The 22,500-nt window shown below is 42.3% G+C and overlaps 1 protein-coding gene across 12 annotated transcripts in view; it reads left to right on the top strand.

Moving 5' to 3' along the window:
• ank2b (ankyrin 2b, neuronal) overlaps positions 1–22,500 on the top strand; it is a 163,944-nt gene that overhangs the window by 49,102 nt on the left and 92,342 nt on the right. For 10 of the 12 annotated variants that reach the window (XM_062066222.1, XM_062066227.1, XM_062066224.1 and 7 more), the window contains exons 3-5: positions 8,226–8,324; positions 14,746–15,018; positions 16,915–17,100. In XM_062066222.1, the coding sequence (XP_061922206.1) occupies positions 8,226–8,324; positions 14,746–15,018; positions 16,915–17,100 (558 nt within the window). Of the gene's footprint in view, positions 1–8,225; positions 8,325–14,745; positions 15,019–16,914; positions 17,101–21,702; positions 21,727–22,500 lie in introns of all 12 variants that reach the window. The other 2 variants (XM_062066223.1, XM_062066226.1) reach the window with 2 other exon arrangements.

The raw sequence follows: 22,500 nt of genomic DNA, 5'->3' as shown, positions 1-22,500 counted from the left end.
GGTAAATAAAAACAGATTACAATGATTTGCAAATCCTTTTCAACTTCTATTCAATTGAATAGACCGCAAAGACAAGATACTTAACTTTCGAACTGGAAAACTTTGTTATTTTTTGCAAATATTTGGAATTTGACGCCTGCAACATGTTTCCAAAGAGCTGGCACAAGTGGCAAAAAAGACTGAGAAAATTGAGGAATGCTCATCAAAGACTTATTTAGAACATCCCACAGGTGAACAGGCTAATTGGGATCAGGTGGGTGCCATGATTGGGTATAAAAGCAGCTTCCATGAAATGCTCAGTCATTCACAAAATTTGTAAACAAATACGTGAGCAAATTGTCCAACAGTTTAAGAACAACATTTCTCAACGAGCTATTGCAAGGAATTTAGGGCTTACACCATCTACGGTCCGTAATATCATCAAAAGGTTCAGAGAATCTAGAGAAATCACTGCATGTAAGCGACAATATTACGGACCTTCGATCCCTCAGGCGGTACTGCATCAAAAAGCGACATCAGTGTGTAAAGGATATAACCATATGGGCTCAGGAACACTTCAGAAAACCACTGTCAGTAACTACAGTTGGTCGCTACATCTGTAAGTGCAAGTTAAAACTCTACTATGCAAAGCGAAAGCCATTTATCAACAACACCCAGAAACGCTGCCGGCTTCGCTGGGTCCGAGCTCATCTAATATGGACTGATGCAAAGTGGAAAAGTGTTATGTGGTCTGATGAGTCCACATTTCCAAATTGTTTTTGGAAACTGTGGACGTCGTGTCCTCCGGAACAAAGAGGAAAAGAACCATCCGGATTGTTAAAGGCGCAAAGTTGAAAAGCCAGCATCTGTGATGGTATGGGGGTGTATTAGTGCCCAAGGCATGGGTAACTTACACATCTGTGAAGGCGCCATTAATGCTGAAAGGTACATACAAAGTCATCATGGACGCCCCTGCTTATTTCAGCAAGACAATGCCAAGCAAGCCACGTGTTACAACAGCGTGGCTTCATAGTAAAAGAGTGCAGGTACTAGACTGGCCTGCCTGTAGTCCAGACCTGTCTCCCATTGATAATGTGTGGTGCCTTATGAAGACTAAAATACCACAACGGAGACCCCCGGACTGTTGAACAACTTAAAGGCCTACTGAAATGAATTTGTTTTATTTAAACTGGGATAGCAGATCCATTCTATGTGTCATACTTGATCATTTCGCGATATTGCCATATTTTTGCTGAAAGGATTTAGTAGAGAACATCGACGATAAAGTTCGCAACTTTTGGTTGCTGATAAAAAAAAGCCTTGCCTGTACCAGAAGTAGCGTGACGTCACAGGTTGAAAGGCTCCTCACATTTCCCCATTGTTTACACCAGCAGCGAGAGCGATTCGGACCGAGAAAGCGACGATTACCCCATTAATTTGAGCCAGGATGAAAGATTTGTGGATAAGAAACGTGAGAGTGAAGGACTAGAGTGCAGTGCAGGACGCATCTTTTTTTGCTCTGACCGTAACTTAGGTACAAGCTGGCTCATTGGATTCCACACTCTCTCCTTTTTCTATTGTGGATCACGGATTTGTATTTTAAACCACCTCGGATACTATATCCTCTTGAAAATGAGAGTCGAGAACGCAAAACGGACATTCACAGTGACTTTTATCTCCACAACAATACATCGGCGAAGCACTTTATCTACGGCGCTAACGTGATAGCATCGGGCTTAACTGCATATAGAAACAAAAGAAATAAACCCCTGACTGGAAGGATAGACAGAAAATCAACAATACTATTAAACCATGGACATGTAACTACACGGTTAATGCTTTCCAGCTTGGCGAAGCTTAACAATGCTGTTGCTAATGACGCCATTGAAGCTAACTTAGCAACGGGACCTCACAGAGCTATGCTAAAAACATTAGCTATCCACCTACGCCAGCCAGCCCTCATCTGCTCATCAACACCCGTGCTCACCTGCGTTCCAGCGATCGACGGAGCGACAAAGGACTTCACCCGATCATCCGTGCGGTCGACGGCTAGCGCGTCTGCTATCCAAATCAAAGTCCTCCTGGTTGTGTTGCTGCAGCCAGCCGCTAATACACCGATCCCACATACAGTTTTCTTCTTTGCAGTCTTCATTGTTCATTAAACAAATTGCAAAAGATTCACCAACACAGATGTCCAGAATACTGTGGAATTTTGCGATGAAAACAGAGCTTTTTGTTTTGGATTCAATGGTGTCCGAATACTTCCATTTCAACCATTGACGTCACGCGCATACGTCATCAAACATAGACGTTTTCAACCGGAAGTTTAGCGGGAAATTTAAAATTGCACTTTATAAGTTAACCCGGCCGTATTGGCATGTGTTGCAATGTTAAGATTTCATCATTGATATATAAACTATCAGACTGTGTGGTCGGTAGTAGTGGCCTTTAAGCTGTACATCAAGCAAGAATGGGAAATAATTCCACCTGAAAAGCTTCAAAAATGTGTCTCCTCAGTTCCCAAACGTTTACTGAGTGTTGTTAAAAGGAAAGGCCATGTAACACAGTGGTAAAAATGCTCCTGTGCTAACTTTTTTGCAATGTGTTGCTGCCATTAAATTCTAAGTTAAAGATTTTTTGCAAAAAAAATTAAGTTTCTCAGTTTGAACATTAAGTATCTTGTCTTTGCAGTCTATTCAATTGAATATAAGTTGAAAAGGATTTGCACATCATTGTATTCTGTTTTTATTTATTAATTACACATGCCAACTTCACTGGTTTTGGGTTTTGTACTAATTAGTGTAATATTACGATTTTTTTACCCACAAAATTGTGTGATTTTGTCGTATTTTTTTTTATAACTTTATTTATAGAACAATGGCATTTGAAAGTGTTTTACAAATGCATTACAAGAATACAAAATACAAATCTTAATTGAAATATGGATTTTACTGGGAGAGTTTAATAGATAAAAATAAAAATAAACATTTTCTTGATATAATCGACAGCTATGGCAGACGTATTTTGTTTTGAATACTTCTTTTGATATAAAGGAAGCTCTCAATTGTTTTTGACCAACAATATATATGTTTCTTACCAAGTACTGTCAATGTTAGACCATGTTGCTTTTGTGAGTAATATGCAGAAACATCTGAGATCATTTTCTTACAGCTCTCCAGACGGATGTTTTCCATACACATGTACATGTACAGTAGTTCCTATAGCCCATATGACACAGTAGGGGTCCTCCATTGACTTGGTTGGGTTCATAGCTCTTATTTTTACCATGCCGGGTCGTTGGCCCTGCGATCGCCAGTCAGCTGACGGGCTGGTAGAACCCTGGCGTAGACCGATGGTTTTGGGCAGTTTCGGACAAACTATCCACCTCCATTCTACTCACCCACGCTTTACACGCAACCAGAAGCAGACACCGCCAACAACAAGCCGGATTCATGCCCACCATCGATCTCATCTCTGCTCTCCGGCTCAAAATAGAAAAGGCCATGGAGTTCAAAAAGGACCGGCACCTCTTCATCTCCCTCATTGACCTTAAGGCTGCCTTCGACACAGGGGACCATGAGACTCTCTGTACCATCCTGAAGTCTCTCGGAGCCCAAACCACAATCACCACACTCTTTTGGAAGCTGTACCAGGGTGCTGAAAGCTGCGTACAAGCTAATGGTCGGGCTCCGAGTGGTTCGCCATAACAGTGGTGGTAAGGCAGGGCTGTTTTTCATGCTCCTGAAATGTTTTAATTGTGTCCCTGATTAATTGTGTCAAGAGTCTGCGAGCAGATCCCTGGGTTGCCACTTGGTAACTCATCATCATCATCATCATCGGCGGTCACTCGAACGAGTATGACGATCCTCCTGGTAGGGGTGTATCCCTTTCTGGAGTATGCCTGTGCGTGACTTTGTTTTACGTGGGGAGACCGGTGCACAGACAGTCACCACACGATCCTTGACAGAAATCGGGTCAGGGTCCAGTGGCATGGAGTCCAAGACGACTGGGGACCCTTTTCTGCTGCAGCCTTCATCCACCATCGCCACTACCACTATTGTGGTAGTTCTTAAATCTACTGTCTTCCGCCTGCTCCGCCATTGAGGTCTTCACCGTATCCCTGGCTAGGGGGCAGTCAGGCACTAGGCCTTTGCCAAGGGCCACCTGGGGTAACAGTAGTAAAGGGGTTAACCTCCTAGTGCCCCAAGACCCCATAGAGGAGACTCCACTGCACGCCATGCCCAGGACAAACTTGGTAACTACACCCTCAAGGACCTTGAATATGCAGATGACACACCGTTGTTCAGCGAAGCTCCCAGCGTGTTCGACGAGGAGTCCAAAACGTTTGGCCTGAAGATAAGCTGGCCTAAGACCGGGCTTATGCATGTAGGCGAGGGACCTGAACCATCATCCCTCTTTTTTAATGCCACCCTCTTTGTCTGCTCTTTTAAATACCAGGGCTCGACAATTTCAAACACTGGCGACCTCAGTCGACCAACGCCGTGCCCTAGCAGCCTCTGTCAGACTCCAAAACATGGCCACTGAATACCACTGGCAGCCAGGCTTGATGGTTTAGATAGCAGGGCCCTCAGGTTGATTGAAGACATAGCATGGAGCCAGCGCGTCACAAACAGGACTTTAAGAGCCCAAACCCAAATGCTCCCAGTATCCCATCTTGCAGCAATGAGGCGGGTGTGCTGGTACTGTATGGCCACGTCATTCGCCTACCTGTGGAACATCCAACTAGCACCATCCTGGCTTTCAATCCCCAGCAAGCCGGGCGGAGAGAACCCACAGGTGCCCCTTGTTGAATGTAATAGCTCCGGACCTTAAAGCCTGTAACGTGACTCTGGCACAAGCTCAAAACTTTGCCAGCAGTTGACCCAAAATGGAGAGTCCTGGTTGCTACTTTTGGCACTACGCGCCTTGAAGTGCGAGAGGACTAAAACAAAGAAAAGGTTTTCTATAACATTTGTACAAAACCCAAAACCAGTGAAGTTGGCACGCTGTGTAAATGGTAAATAAAAACAGAAAACAATGATTTGAAAATCCTTTTCAACTTATATTCAATTGAATACACTGCAAAGACAAGATATTTAATGTTCGAACTGAGAAACTTATTTTTTTTGCAAATAATCATTAACTTAGAAATTAATGGCAGCAACAATTTGAAATTTGAACTCGTCAGACCACAGAACACCAGCATCAGTCCATCTTAGATGAGCTCGGGCCCAAGGAAGCCGGCGGCGATTCTGGGTGTTGTTGATAAATGGCTTTCGCTTTGCATAGTAGAGTTTTAACTTGCACTTACAGATGTAGCGACCAACTGTAGTTACTGACAGTGGTTTTCTGAAGTGTTCCTGAGCCCATGTGGTGATATCCTTTACACACTGATGTCGCTTTTTCATGCAGTACCGCCTGAGGGATCCAAGGTCCATAATATCATCGCTTACGTAAAAACTATTTGAAATGTGGACTCGTCAGACCACAGGACACTTTTCCACTTTGCATCAGTCCATCTGAGATGAGCTCGGGGCCTGCGAAGTCGGCTGCGTTTCTGGGTGTTGTTGATAAATGGCTTTGGCTTTGCATAGTAGAGTTTTAACTTCCACTTACAGATGTAGCGACAAACTGTAGTTACTGACAGTGGTTTTCTGAAGTGTTCCTGAGCCCATGTGGTGATATCCTTCACACACTGATGTCAGTTTTTGATGCAGTACGGCCTGAGGGATCGAAGGTCACAGGCTTTCAATGTTGGTTTTTGGCATTGCAGTGATTTCTAAAGATTTTCTGAACCTTTTGATGATATTACGGACCGTAGATGGTGAAATCCCTAAATTCCTTGCAATAGCTCGTTGAGAAATGTTGTTCTTATACTGTTGGACAATTTGCTCACGCATTTGTTCACAAAGTGGTGACCCTCGCCCCGTCCTTGTTTGTGAATGACTGAGCATTTCATGGAAGCTACTTTTATACCCAATCATGGCACCCACCTGTTCCCAATTAGCCTGTTCAACTGTGGGATGTTCCAAATAAGTCTTTTGATGAGCATCCCTCAACTTTCTCAGTCTTTTTTGCCACTTGTGCCAGATTTTTTGAAACATGTTGCAGGCATCAAATTCTAAATGAGCTAATATTTGCAAAAATAACATTTTCCAGTTCGAACATTAAATATCTTGTCTTTTTAGTCTTTTCAATTGAATATAAGTTGAAAAGGATTTTCAAATTATTGTATTCCGTTTTTATTTACCATTTACACAACGTGCCAACTTCACTGGTTTTGGGTTTTGTACATTAGAATACCAATGTCAATATAAACATAATGTAGATATAATATGCATTTAATTATGACAATACAACTATGAATACTTTTTAAATACCTAGTAATATTGAATGCGACCATTCCTCCTGTGTGGGATTTGAACCCACAAACAGACTTCTTCTACCCATTGAGCTATAACCACTCATTAAAAGTTCTCCAGTAATGAGCAGTTTTGTGGAAAACTTTATGGTCTCATTATTTGCGTGATGTGGACCAGACAAAAGGCTCTGGTAAACCAAATTTGGCCCATGGGCCGTCAATAGATGACTCTCTTGTATTGGCAGTGCCTGTTAGCGAAGAAACAAAACGATTTCACTCCGATTTGGCATGTCTGCGGTGTTTTAAGATTGGGTCCGATGACAATAAAGTCTTCTAGCTTGGACATCTACGGGCGTATGGAAAAAAAACCACACCGTTTCTGACAGCTTACGTCAACTTCAAAGTCACGGTTTGTTCAAGAAACCCTGCCGCCGAGCAGGTCAGGTTCACCAACTAAGTTACCATAGTAACTGACTCAGAGTCAATTTACTTTCTGGAATAACCCTCAAATCAATGACTCAAAACCTGCTTATTCACTTTAACATCAGCCATTTATTTGAGCTCACACTTGTTCAAGACTTGTTAGCACAATGTTAACTGATGCTTTATGTTGTGTTTTCTATTTCTTTATTTCTTGTTTTGTACCGTATCCTTAAGTTCCCGGAAAGGTGCCTGTTAATGTTACTATTTTAAAAGTAATTTTATAAATACCCTATTTTCCGGACCATAGGGCGCACCAGATTATAAAGCGCACTGCCAATGAATGGTCTATTTTCGATCTTTTTTCATACATAAGGCGCACCGGTTTTTCTGCCTTGCTCTTGGTGAGGGCGGTCGCATTTTTCTCTCCTCCCGTCTTCTCCCTGCTTGCTCTCTTTGTCTTGTCCTGTCTACACTTTTTTGAAGCCTCTTTCTCTGCGCTGTCCTCCAAATCTAAACATCAGACATGGAATTGATTAGCTGGACTCTCGACTCAATTGACAAAATCTTTTTGACGAGGAAAAGAGGTTCTGGGGAGCCTGGCTGCCCTGATGGAACCATTGCTGCGGGGTACGTGAGAGATTCGTGGGAGAAATGGAAAATCATGTGCTTCTCAGTCCTTTCCATCGAGGACGTGGAAGACATCTACCTATTTGGAACCATGATCGCGGGGCACCTGCTGATTGGGCTGGGCATTGCTCTGGTGTATCGTCAAATTCGTAAGACGATGGCAGCCACTCAAGGAGCCCAAAGGCTGTTCGTCGCAATGGAAGTCTTGGGTCGGGCTGTGGCATCACAGCCTGTGGCGATTTCTGAACTGAATCGCAAGATGGATCACATCATGGAAAAGCTTGTTGAAATGCGAAAATTGGATATGAGAGCAGCCAGCATGAACAAATAGAACAGACAAGCCATGGAAATGTCTGCTCGCTTGGAAAAACAAAAATCTACGATTTGACTCCCTCGAATGGCCTTGACGCTGCAAAACAGAAGCAGGATATTCTGAAAACATCCCCCGAGGACACCTCAATGATGGACGCTTTTGACCTCCCTCCCTCCTCAACGACACCTGGGAGTCGAACTTTGCTTGCATTGCATGCAGAACGGCCCCAGGCCTATGGACACATCACTACACCCAAGACAATGGGCATATACACAAACACACACCCCAACCCCACGCCACGCCTTCACCACAGCTTGATTCTTCTTCGGGGTGATGGACGGTTGAGTAGCGCTTTTTAGCGGCAGCCAGCCTCCATGGAAAAAACTGATTTTAAGTGCGCCTTATAGTCCGGAAAAATATGGTAAATCCTTGTAATGTTACAGAAATGGATAAATAGTCGAACACTCTTTAGTAATGATAAAGTAAGTAGCACTTAACGATTGACCTTGTTTTGTATTTCAGAATGGTCTCAACGCACTGCACCTGGCAGCCAAGGAGGGCCATGTAGACCTGGTCCAGGAGCTGCTAGAAAGGGGAGTTGCCTTGAATTCTGCCACAAAGGTAAGGAAAACCGAAGTCAACTGGAGATTGAGGTTGGGAATCTAGTGGGGTCGTCTTTATCTGTGATAATGGGAGTCAATCAAATGTCCCTCACACTGGGAATAAAATCACGGGTACAAGCGGCCCAAATGAGTTTCCTCCGCCAGGTGGCGGGTCTCTCCCTTAGAGATAGGGTGAGAAGCTCTGTCATCCGGGAGGAGCTCAAAGTAAAGCCGCTGCTCCTCCACATGGAGAGGAGCCAGATGAGGTGGTTCGGGCATTTAGTCGGGATGCCATGCGAACGCATCCCTAGGGAGGTGTTTCGGGCACGTACGACCGGTAGGAGGCCACAGGGAAGACCCAGGACACGCTGGCCTGGGAACGCCTTGGGATCCCCTGGGAGGAGCTGGACGAAGTGGCTGGGGAGAGGGAAGTCTGGGCTTCCCTGCTTAGGCTGCTGCCCCCGTGACCCGACCTTGGATAAGCGGAAGAAGATGGATGGATGGATGGATGGATGGATAAAATCCATAATGACACCATCATATTTATTTTTTATTTTTTTTGCAAATAATCATTAACTTTGAATTCAATGGCAGCAACACATTGCAAAAAAGTTGTCACAGGGGTATTTTTACCACTGTGTTACATGGCCTTTCCTTTTAACAACATTTAGTAAACGACCAATTTTTGAAGCTTTTCAGGTGGAATTCTTTCCCATTTTTGCTTGATGTACAGCTTAAGTTGTTCAACAGTCCGGGGGTCTCCGTTGTGGTATTTTAGGCTTCATAATGCGCCGCACATTTTCAATGGGAGACAGGTCTGGACTACAGGCAGGCCAGTCTAGTACCCGCACTCTTTTACTATGAAGCCACACTGTTGTAACACGTGCAGAATGTGGCTTGGCATTGCATTGCTGAAATAAGCAGGGCGTCCATGATAACGTTGATTGGATGGCAACATATGTTGCTCCAAAACCTGTATGTACCTTTCAGCATTAATGGTGCCCTCACAGATGTGTAAGTTACCCATGCCTTGGGCACTAATACACCCCCATACCATCACAGATACTGGCTTTTGAACTTTGCGCTTTTAACAGTCCGGATGGTTCTTTTCCTCTTTGGTCCAGAGGACACGACGTCCACAGTTTCCAAAAACAATTTGAAATGTGGACTCGTCAGACCACATAACACTTTTCCACTTTGCATCAGTCCATCTTAGATGAGCTCGGGCCCAGCAAAGTCAGCGGCGTTTCTGGGTGTTGTTGATAAACGGCTTTCACTTTGCATAGTAGAGTTTTAACTTGCACTTATAGATGTAGCGACTAACTGTAATTACTGACAGTCGTTTCTGAAGGGTTCCTGAGCCCATGTGGTGATATCCTTTATACACTGATGTCGGTTTTTGATGCAGTACCACCGGAGGGATCGAAGGTCACGGGCCTTGTCGCATACGTGCAGTGATTTCTCCAGATTTTCTGAACCTTTCGATGATATTACGGACCGTAGATGGTGAAATCCCTAAATTCCTTGCAATAGCTCATTGAGAAATGTTGTTCTCAAACTGTTCAACAATTTGCTCACGTATTTGTTGACAAAGTGGTGACCCTCGCCCCATCCTTGTTTGTGAATGACTGAGCATTTCATGGAAGCTGCTTTTATACCCAATCATGGCACCCACCTGTTCCCAATTAGCCTGATCACCTGTGGGATGTTCCAAATAAGTGCTTGATGAGCATTCCTCAACTTTCTCAGTCTTTTTTGAAACATGTTGCAGGCATCAAATTCCAAATTAGCTAATATTTGCAAATATTAACAAAGTTTATCAGTTCGAACATTAAACATCTTGTCTTTGCGGTCTATTCAATTGAATATAAGTTGAAAAGGATTTGCAAATCATTGTATTCTGTTTTTATTGACGATTTACACGACGTACCAATTTCACTGGTTTTAGGTTTTGTAAAAAGTGATGATTGTTCTACATCAGGGGTCTCAAACATGCAGACCGCGGGCCAATTGCGGCCCGCGAGACGTTATTGTGCGGCCCGCAACTCAATATGAACGTTTAATGTTAGTGCGGCCCGCGAGTTTTATATGAATGCCGCTTGACAGCGCTGTGTGCTGAAGCATTCCGAGGACAACAATATTGAGGGCAGAGGTTTAACGTCCACTTTTTCTCCGTACAAGCAATGTGCCTGCACAGTCACATGTTGTATGCGGCTTCAACAGACACACGTAAGTGGATGCAAATCATACTTAGTCAACAGCCACACATGTCACACTGAGGGTGGCCGTATAAAAAAAACTTTATCAATGTTACAAATATGCGCCACAATGTGAACCCACACCAAACAAGAATGACAAACACATTTTGGGAGAACATCCACACGTAACACAACATAAACACAACAGAAAAAATACCCAGATTTCCTTGTAGCCCTAACTCTTCCGGGCTACAAGGAATCTACCAATCATGGTGTGGTATATGGCTCTCGAGGGCCGAACATTGACGTCACTTGTGTGATGCAAGCAGAGAAACGTTTTGCTGCTTTTCCACGAGACCCGCACGGCGCTCTTCCTCCCTCCCTCCCGCCCTCCCTCCCTCGCTCGCTCTCTCGCTCTCTCTCTCTCCCTCCCTCCCTCACTCCCTCGCTCGCTCTCTCTCTCTCTCTTTTGCTCTCTCTCGCTGTAAACTCCACAGTGAGCCCCCAACCCCCCCCCTGCCCCCTCCCGTTGGCTCCAGACAAAGACGATTTGTGTTATTTGGGTCCAAAATACCACTGCGTTAGTGGAAAAGCGGCAAATGAGTGAAAGTGAGAGAAACGTTGTCATGGAGACGAGGGTTGTCTGCGGTCACACGGCGACACCTGTCCGTCAGTAATAAAGTCCCCGATAACCTGGACCAATTCAAACCGTTATTTGTTTTTTTTATTGTTTAATTTGCATTGCCTCACACGATGAACACTACATATATTTTTATATGACGCCATATAACACTCCGGGAGCCGTCACTTTTCCCCGGTACTTTACGCCGACCGCCGTGTTTCTGTCGGGAGGAAAAGCGGAACGACACACATTGCGGAAATAACATTATTCTCCGTGCATCGGCTGAATACAAATATATTCCACAACCCCAAACATGTCTTTTTCAAAGCCTGCAGTGAAGAGAAAGGTTAGGGATGAGCAAAGACAATTCCAGGAAAAGTGGGAGATGCAATATTTCTTTGTTGAGCACAGGGGCACCCCGACGTGTCTTATTTGCACAGAGAAAGTTGCCGTGCACAAGAAATACAATTTAAAACGTCAACAACTGGACATGCTGACGAGTATGCAAAATACCAGGGAGATGAGCGAGTGAACCGGGTTGCACGTTATGTGTATGTGTATACTTTGTTGCTGACTGGAGAAATCAAATTATTATTGTTAGAATAGAATAGAAATAGAAAGCACTTTATTGATCCCTGGGGGAAATTCAGCACCACAGTTCGCTCACAATAGACAACGGTGTGGCAAAGTTGGTAGAGTGGCCGTGCCAGCAATCGGAGGGTTGCTGGTTACTGGGGTTCAATCCCCACCTTCTACCATGCTAGTCACGTCCGTTGTGTCCTTGGGCAAGACACTTCACCCTTGCTCCTGATGGCTGCTGGTTAGCGCCTTGCATGGCAGCTCCCGCCATCAGTGTGTGAATGTGTGTGTGAATGGGTGAATATGGAAATACTGTCAAAGCGCTTTGAGTACCTTGAAGGTAGAAAAGCGCTATACAAGTATAACCCATTTATCATTTATTTATATTATAAATATAATAATTAAATAATATAAATATATTGTACATATACTACATATACTGTACATTTAAGTGCAGTCAAAGAACATATGCATTATACAGACTGATGGCTGTCGGTATGAAGGACCTTCTGTGCCGTTCCGTGTTGCATTTTGGGAGTCTGAGCCTTCCACCGAACGTGCTCATTCTCGCAAGGTCCGAGTGTAGTGGGTGGGAGGTGTTGTCCATAATGGCTAGGAGTTTTGCTAGACTTCTCCTCTCTTGTTATTACTTATGACTGATTTATTTACTTAATTCTCATTTTCTTCATTTATATTTTGATTTTATTTTGTGTTGAAAATAAAAATAAAGACATTTTAAAATAACTTTTTTAAGAAATCTTTTCTTGCGGCCCAGCCTCACCCAGACTCTGCATCCAGCGGCCCCCAGGCAAATTGAGTTTGAGACCCCTGTTCTACATTGTAATATGTGAACACCTGGGATAAATAGGACAAGCTATATTATATTATGATGCCTTCAGCAGGCAAGCTATTGATCGGGACATGAACACAACTGCAAGTAAAAGCTTTGTGTATTTGCTGCTTCAAGTCTTCTGTCCAAATGAGCTGTTTCCTCAAAAAGAGTCAGTTGCCATTCCTGTTCAAACAGTGATGACAGCGAATACGCAGGATACCAATTATCATATTTCGCTTATAACACGTAATATATACATTTTGTTTTTGCATTTGGTCGCCTGTTGCAAGCCAAATATTTCGCTGTCATCCATAATTCGACATTTTAAAAGTGTAAAGTTAAAGTTTTGTCTCATAGGTTTTTGATATTTTTGTATGCATCTTTTCCACTCGAAACATTCACTTAGCAAATTTTGACTTGCTTTCTGCAATTTCAGCGTCAGAGGATTTGACTTTTAAGTTCCCAATATGACATTTAATACGACCTTTTCTAACTAAAATGGCTGACTTCCTATGCATTTTTGGGCTGGGGTCCTTGAACTTTTTTTGTGCATAAACGCATTGATTGATTGATTGAAACTTTTATTAGTAGATTGCACAGTTTAGTACATATTCGGTACAATTGACCACTAAATGATAACACCCGAATAAGTTTTTCAACTTGTTTAAGTCGGGGTCCACGTTAATCAATTCATGATAGCCACACATACAAAATGTGTATCCTGTATTAAATAGTAGATCAATTCTGACAAATAATCAAATGTATATACTTGTTCTTAGGCTTTCTGAGCTCACTATGTTCACTGTTCGCTGTACATATCCTACAAAGTCAGACCTACACTGTTTCAATGTCCATTTCTCAGATGATATAATTGTTGATGACTGAAGTGCTGATATCAACCAAACCTAACCCCCCCGTCCCAACCCCCTCCACATGCCACCCCCGGATTGTAAATAATGTAAATAATTCAATGCCCGACTTAAACAAGTTGAAAAACTTATTCGGGTGTTACCATTTAATGGTCAATTGTACGGAACATGTACTGTACTGTGCAATCTACTAATGAAAGTCTCAATCAATCAATCAATCAATCAATCAATCAATCAATCGAAGACAACTGCTCCCGATAAAAAGATCCCCCTGATCAAGAACTCAATTGGTGCTCTGGGTGCATCTGTTCAATGCAGCCTCAGAAACCTTGGGCTTGTGTTGGATCAGTCAATGTCTTTGGAGGGTCACTGTCGTCAACTGACCAAAAACTGTTTTTATCATCCCAGAAATATTTCTGAAATTAGATATTTGTTGTCAAAACTGGATCTCGAAATGATCATTCACGCGTTCATTTCGTCTCGTATTGACTATTGCCATTCTCTTTTCACTCTTCTCAACAAGTCAACAATAAATAGACTTCAGACGGTACAAAATTCAGCCGCCAGACTTTTGACCGGTGCACCCAGAACAGGCCATATCACCCCCATTGTATCCAGTCTTCATTGGCTTCCAGTTAAATTCCGAAATGAGTTTAAGATCTTAGTCCTAACATTCCGTGCGTTGCATGGTGGGGCCCCTCAGTACATCACTGACTTGTTATGCCCCTACTGTTCAGGGCGCAGCCTCCGGTCTTCTGGCCAGGGTCTTCTAAAGATCCCAAAAACTCGTTTTAAAACCCGTGGAGACCTGGCATTCCAGGCTATAGCTCCCGGACTCTGGAACAACTTGCACCAGTCCCTCCGTGATCTTACCTGTGTTGACACTTTTAAGAAACATTTGAAAACTTCTCTTTTTAGTAAAGCTTTTTAGTGAATGCACATGTTCCCAATTTGCCTGTTCACCTGTGGGATGTTCCAAATAAGTGTTTGATGAGCATTCCTCAACTTTATCAGTATTTATTGCCACCTTTCCCAACTTCTTTGTCACGTGTTGCTGGCATCAAATTCTTAAAGTTAATGATTATTTGCAAAAAAAAAATGTTTATCAGTTTGAACATCAAATATGTTGTCTTTGTAGCATATTCAACTGAATAAGGGTTTGGAAATGATTTGCAAATCATTGTATTCCGTTTATATTTACATCTAACACAATTTCCAAACTCATATGGAAACGGGGTTTGTAGAAGAAAGTGTGTTTTAATTATGGGTTCTATTTGCATGTTGATCTCAAGAATATGTTCTTGACTGTTTTGTTTTGTTTTGTTTTGACCTGAATTTAGAAAGGAAATACAGCTCTACACATCTCCTCTCTCGCGGGTCAGATTGAAGTGGTGAAGATTCTGGTCAAGCAAGGTGCCGACATCAACACACAATCTCAGGTGAAATCAAATGGTATCAGGTTCCCCAGTTCTTGGTCTACGGTTTGTTGCTATATCCTTTGTTTTATTGTGCAGAATGGATTCACTCCACTCTACATGGCCGCCCAGGAGAATCACTTGGATGTGGTGCGATACCTTCTTGAGAACGGAGGCAACCAGAGCACTGCCACAGAGGTGAAGAGTCCTTTGGTTCTAGATCTGTTGAAGTTGATGTTTGTGATTCTGAAGGAATACCAAGGGAGTAAAAACAATTTGTAGTTTTGTGGCCCCAGAGAGTGGAAATTTGGGGTCGAAGATCGTGCCTCAGGTGGAGAGGAGTGAGGGTTTTGTGACCACCTACGGTCACAAGCTTTGTATAGAAACCAAAATTACATCTTTATTAGCTCCTTCCACAGAGTGTCTGGGTGCAACCCTACAGACAGGGCAAGGAACTATTTCATCCAAATGGCACTGAGATTAGAACTCAGTTGACCCGGCTCACGCATCTAAGAAAACTGGACCTGGAAGGAAGACTTTGAACACCCTGGATGGATTCATAGGTCCTAGCCTTAGCGTGCTCCTAGACATGGGTGTCAAACTCAATCTTGCCTGGAGGTCGCTGGAGGTAGAGGCGAGGCATGGTCGCACCAAGTATATACAGTGGTGCCTCAACTTACGAGCTTTATTTATTCTATGACTGAGCTTGTATCTCAAAACACTCAGATCTCAAATCAACTTTGCCTATAAAAAATAGTTGAAAGCAATTTATTGGTGTTTTACCCCCCACCACAATACAATACAACTCACTATTTGTTTGCTGTGGTGACGCGGTGCGTTCGTTCGTCGCTGGCAAGGTGCTGTAGTCCCTCGCCTCCAACTGGTTGCAGTGGTCTTCATCCAACGGCCTCCAAGCCCAGATGTAATGTGGCGCAGAATATGTCCACAGTCGCCGTCCAATTTGGTAGATGACGCATGGATCTTTGATCTCAGCTACAGTCACGGAAAGCATCTTTGCTCGGTCTAGTGGTTGTGTGGAATCTGCTGCACTTCCACTCCGGAGGTTGAAGGACCATGACTCCAGGCAGGGTGCTGGGTAAGATGGTGGACTCTACTGCATTGGACTGGCTCTTGTCTATGTTACAGCGGAGTTACACTCCCTGTGTTTTCTCCTAACGGCCCAGCGATTTGTTGTATGAGGGAGAGGGAGTTTTCCCTCTCTGCCTCCCTGTTTTAGGTAAATAGCAGCTTGACAGCTGGACATATCTGCAGATGAAACATGCTGGGCAAGTTCTTTTTGTACTGCGGTGTCAGAAGAGTCTACCCTTGTCGTGCGTTGAGCTGGAGGTCTGACACGTATAGGCACCTAGGCTCTCGTCTCGCATTGTTTGACAGTTGAAGAATTTGTCTCTTGCATTGTCCGATGACCAAACGTCAAGCCGCTCTTCAGGTTGTTGATCTGTGAAAATCTGCAGGGCTCTGCTTATAAGGCGAGAGTGACTTGGACCTCAGTCTGTTATGCCAACCAGGCATCTGTATTTGAATGAGGTAGGTATTTGAGGGTTCTACTCCATTGTCACGGTACAGTTTCGCCCCCATCCAGTACCGTCGGTCCCTTCTTATCATTATTTTGCTGCGAGTGACTCCTGAGACGTTATACAAGATTGGAAGTATTGAAGGAATAAGTCTTCAGCTTTAACCAGGGGTCTTCAAAGTTTCCCAAGCCAAGGACCCCCAAACTGATGGAGAGTTGAAGCGGGGACTCACATATTTTGTATAAATAAATTTGTGTTTTAAATTTAACTGGTTATTAAAGTACCTTGCAATTGTGAAATACAAAGATATTGAAATAGAATATATGGGAAGATGGTACCTGCAGTACCGGACCACCGACTACCCGACCCCTCTAAAGCTGCCTTGATTCTTTTATAGCGCTCTGGGTTGATCAAGTATAGTATAATTATCTGCTAAAACATTTGAGGGCTAGTACACAGTATTAGTGTTAAAGAATGGCGACTGAAGTGACTGAAGTCGAGAGTTTAGATATGAACCTATCCCAAAAGTATTCATGCCTATTGGTCCTCTCCCACACAGGATGGCTTCACCCCTCTGGCCATTGCTCTTCAGCAGGGCCACAATCAGGTGGTTTCCATTTTATTGGAGAATGACACAAAAGGAAAAGTCCGTTTGCCGGCCTTGCACATCGCCGCTCGCAAAGACGACACCAAATCGGCAGCCCTGCTCCTCCAGAACGACCATAACGCCGATGTCCAGTCCAAGGTAAGAAGTTCCTTTTACATTTGTGTGACAGTTTCGTATTTTGATACCTGATACTTTGAAGCCATGCTACACCCACATGCAATGACAAATACTTTTTCACAACAGCCCGCCATGAAGTACACATGATTTTAATGGTAGCATTGAGACAAAATCTTTAGGAGGAGTTCATTTTTGAAGGAGCTCCAAAAAGGCCTAAATGACGCGAATACAGAACCTCACTTGTTAGAAGAAAACTGCGCTTTTTAAATTTTTGCTAATCATTTATCATTCTTATATGAGACCAAAACACAAATGTCTTTCTCTTTCATGTGCATTCTAAATAGGGTTAAAAACGACAAGTACAAAACAGCTCACAGCGTAGCTTATGGGTTTCATCTATTCCGCTTATACACTACCGTTCAAAAGTTTGGGGTCACCCAAACAATTTTGTGGAATAGCCTTAATTTCTAAGAACAAGAATAGACTGTCGAGTTTCAGATGAAAGTTCTCTTTTTCTGGCCATTTTGAGCGTTTAATTGACCCCACAAATGTGATGCTCCAGAAACTCAATCTGCTCAAAGGAAGGTCAGTTTTGTAGCTTCTGTAACGAGCTAAACTGTTTTCAGATGTGTGAACATGATTGCACAAGGGTTTTCTAATCATCAATTAGCCTTCTGAGCCAATGAGCAAACACATTGTGCCATTAGAACACTGGCGTGATAGTTGCTGGAAATGGGCCTCTATACACCTATGTAGATATTGCACCAAAAACCAGACATTTGCAGCTAGAATAGTCATTTACCACATTAGCAATGTATAGAGTGTATTTCTTTAAAGTTAAGACTAGTTTAAAGTTATCTTCATTGAAAAATAAGGACATTTTAATGTGACCCCAAACTTTTGAACGGTAGTGTATATCCCTCGAAAAAAACTCCAAAAAATGATGTGCCTTGACCTGTATATTAAACAAGTATTAGCAACACTAGCCATGTGTACATGGACAACATTTATTTAATCGGATCATCATTCGGATTAGAATGTTACTATGTACTGTACATGGACACTGAAAAAAAGTATCTGATTATAACGTGCATTTTCATGGATCCCATCTTAAATTGGAATACTTGACTTTGACATGCGCAAAACCTCGCACAAGCGGAGAGGTGTGGTATCATTTGTGCTGTGGCGCCATCTCTTGGATGAGTTTTCTCACTGCAGCAGTGATTTCCGCTGTAAACAAACAAGGATTTGTGCATTTCTGCTTGTCCAACGTTATCACTGTATTTATTTATCACGTTTCTATCTGTTCACTACTTTTGTTTTACCTCTTTTTTAAAATGCTTTTTATGTTGTGATTATGTACGGGTTGGCACATGTTACAACATTGTGTGTAGTGTGTTTGAGGCTAGTAGTTAGCACTTGAAATAGCTGTAATGTCGTGAATAAAACAGCTCGTTGAGATGACAACTGGATCCCTCCTCTTATTGTTACATCGACACATGACACTGCAGATCATACTTTTGTTTTTGCTCGTCTCATTTTAAAGGAACCAACTCAACAGTATATAACGCTATGTTTGTACATGTTGAATAAGGGGAGACGGCAGCAAGACAATCGCTTCTTTCCGAGACTATTAAATTCAGTCCAACTTCTACCAACAAATTATAGCTGACATCAAAGACATGGGCAGTAAGGATAATTCTAACCCGAATTTCGGAAGATGTGTTTTCATGCGCTCCAATCCCAATGATTTGGGACATTAACCACCCGTCTCGATCGGAATTAAATTTTGATCCGAATGGCGTGTTTACATAAAGCATTTTTATTCCGGTTAGGCTTTTAATCCGATTAAATGAGTCCATGTGAACATAGCTACTGTTATTGTAAGTGCTAACGCAGAGGAACTATTTTTTTGTAATGTTGTATATTTGGTCGTGTGATGGGTGATGAGCCAAGAAGACGCCAACGAGGAATCGTCAAACAATAAGCTTTATTTGTTTCAGCAAGCCTACGACTGGAACTGCAGCTTCCAGGAGAAAGAGTATGGGCCTGATTACTCTTCCGTTGTCCTCTTGGACCACTATCATTAAATGCCTTTGACACAAAGACCCTCACTCTTCGTAGCTCTAGCCTTGAAGCCGGCCAGTCTGGACAAAGCCCAAATTGTTGCTTGGCTAGTAAATCTATTTCCTCTGATCGGTTTGAGTCGGGTGACCGCCGACCCCTATCCTCTACTCTTACCTGTGAGGGCTTCCTACCAGATGTTGCTAATGTCTTTACACTACCTCCTAAAATCCAAACCTGGATTCCAGTTGTCATGGGGGCAAGAGCCACCACTCTCTCGAGAGCTTGTGGTGGTCATGTGCACATTTGAAGTTATCTAAGGGCATAATTCCTTAGTAGAAAAATCCTCTAAAGGATTCTGTGACCAAATACAAACACATGCTAGCTCACAATCATATAAAGAAATGGTACATGGTATAATTTACCACACCCGTTTAAAACCCAGAGGGGATCGTGCATTTTCTGCCGTGGCTCCAAAACGTTGGAACAATATCCCTCTTGCTATTCGGACGTCTCCCTCTTTTTTAATGAGTTTTAAATCACGTCTTAAAACACATTTTTACTCTTTGGCTTTTAAACCAGCATGAGAGTTGGGTGATTTTAGTCTATTTTAGTTTCAGATTCAGAAGTACTTTATTAATCCCTGAGGGGGAATTTGATTTTCAGCACAATCCCATTCAAGATCAGACAAACATTACAGGGAGACAGAAAAAGGATTGCTGACGGGTCTGCCAACTTCCGGCGCCCCTTAGAAAAAAAAAGGTGAGACACAGGTAAACGTTGGGGAGTGGTTAATTGATTGGGACTTGTATTATTAGATTGCACAGTACAGTACATATTCCGTACAATTGACCACTAAATGGTAACACCCGAATAAGTTTTTCAACTTGTTTAAGTCGGGGTCCACGTTAATCAATTGAAGGCTGGAGCTACGAAGAGTGGGGGTCTTTGTGTCAAAGGTATTTAATGATAGTGGTCCAAGAGGACAACAGAAAAGTAATCAGGCCCATACTCTTTCTCCTGGAAGCTGCAGTTCCAGTCTGAGGCTCGCTGAAACAAATAAAGCTTATTGTTTGACGATTCCTCGTGGGCGTCTTCTTGGCTCATCTCCCATCACACGACCGAATATACAACAATACAAAAAATTCAAAGGCTGGACTCCAGGGAGGGGGTCCAGACTGAGGCCAAGGGAAAAAAAACTTATAGCCATAGCACACATAAACATGTTCCATAGAACATACTTGCCAACCCTCCTGGTTTTACCGGGAGACTCCCGGAATTCAGCGCCTCTCCCGATAACCTCCCGGAAGAAAATTTCTCCCGATAAACTCCCGGAATTCAGCTGGAGCTGGAGGCCACGCCCCCTCCAGCTCCATGCGGACCTGAGTGGGGACAGCGGCGACAGTCTGTTTTCACGTCCGCTTTCCCACGATATAAACAGCGTGCCTGCACAATCACGTTATAACTGTAGAATGATCGAGGGCGAGTTCTTGGTTTCATATGTGGGTTTATTGTTAGGCAGTTTCATTAACGTCCTCCCAACGTGGTAACAACACACAACAACTGCAGTCACGTTATCGTCTACCGTAAAGCAGTTTGTCTGCCGTAAACAGCAATGTTGTGACACTCTTCAACAGGACAATACTGCCATCTACTGGATAGCCTCCGGAACACTGAAATTCAAGTTTTTATTTTATTTATATGTATAATAAAATAAATATATATAGCCAGAATTCACTGAAAGTCAAGTATTTCATATATATATATATATATATATATGTATATATATATATATATATATATATATATATATATATATATATATATATATATATATATATATATATACATATATATATATATATATATATAATATAATAATATATATATATATATATATGAAATACTCGAGTTGGTGAATTCTAGCTGTAAATATACTCCTCCCCTCTTAACCACGCCCCCAACCACGCCCCCCACCCCCCACCCCCCACCTCCCGGAATCGGAGGTCTCAAGGTTGGCAAGTATGCCATAGAATCAACAAAACTTGCAACAGAGGGGAGGGAGTGGGATCTACAGAGGCCGGCTGCAGCTGTATAAGCGCTAGTCAGCCATCCATTGACCCTAAAGGGATTTCTTTGATGTATTTATTCTTTTATAGTTATATGTTTTGTACTATTGACTCTCCGAGTATGTATGTCTCAACTTCTTTGTGAAACTTCTATTGTTTTTTTGAAATGTGCTATATAAATAAAGTGGATTGGATTCAGTCCATCGTTATTTTAGTATATTTCATCTGACAGAGAGAGAGAGAGAACACTGTGAACGCCATCTTGACTGTGAATTAAGTTTATCATGACAAAGTATACTTACCGTTCATCGGTGGTTTCAAATTGGGGAGTGGGCGGAAGTCGCATGTTGAGCATGTGACTTCCTGTTGTGGGTCAAGTACTTCACTAAATGACGTAAGTGAAGTGATGTAGCTAAGGGAAACTGGCTACATTAAAAAAAATGTAGTTTAAATGTTCTGATATTTTCCTCCCTGGTTTCTCCTGCTTCAGATGATGGTCAATAGAACCACAGAGGTATAGGACAGCTTTCTTATTGTGAAGCCTTTTTTTTTTAATTTACACTTGTTTTTTTTTATGTTGCATTTTGTATGGTTTTGTACCGTACTTGAGAATAGTCACTCTGAAACTGAAAGTTTTGATGTTGAATTTGGAAGAATTTTTTTTTTTTTTTTAAATAAAAAATAAGGTTACCCATTTATTCAGGTTGAATATAATAGATAGAAATGTAGCTTTGATGTAGCTAGATTTTCTGGGAATAGCTTCCCATTCCCCATTTAACGGAGAGTTAACTTGTGGTGTATTTTACTGCATTTTCTAGGTAGCAAGTCAAAAAACTGTCGACGCTAACGTTAGCCAGTGTTTCCAGTTCACCGCTTAAAGACATCAGAAATATTGCACGTTGTCACAAAACGACCTTTCATTTGGAACAGTTGTCAACTTTGCATGAGCTCCACAAGGACGGAATAAACGTCGTCAATAAATAAATAAATAATTAATTCAAAAAAATGACAGTGTAAGTGGGAATCAAAACTATATTCAAACTGTTTTTTTTATTTATTTTGAAAGTACTAGTGCACTGGTGTCAAACTCAAGGCCCGAGGGCCAGATGTGGCCCGCCACTTTATTTTGTTTGGCCCTCAAAAGCCTAGAAATAATATGTATCACTAAAGTACTGTAACTTTTCTTACTAAATGTACTCTTTCTTTCTATTTTGGGAGAACCAAAAAAAATTTACTCCATGTAATGGCAAATTATGTTAACTTAATATTATTGATATTTTAGTCTAAT

Source organism: Entelurus aequoreus, linkage group LG12 (assembly GCF_033978785.1).
Source record: "Entelurus aequoreus isolate RoL-2023_Sb linkage group LG12, RoL_Eaeq_v1.1, whole genome shotgun sequence".
Lineage (NCBI taxonomy): Eukaryota > Metazoa > Chordata > Actinopteri > Syngnathiformes > Syngnathidae > Entelurus > Entelurus aequoreus.
The sequence above is the reverse complement of the archived record's forward strand: the minus strand, read 5'-3'. Positions and strand labels throughout refer to the sequence as shown.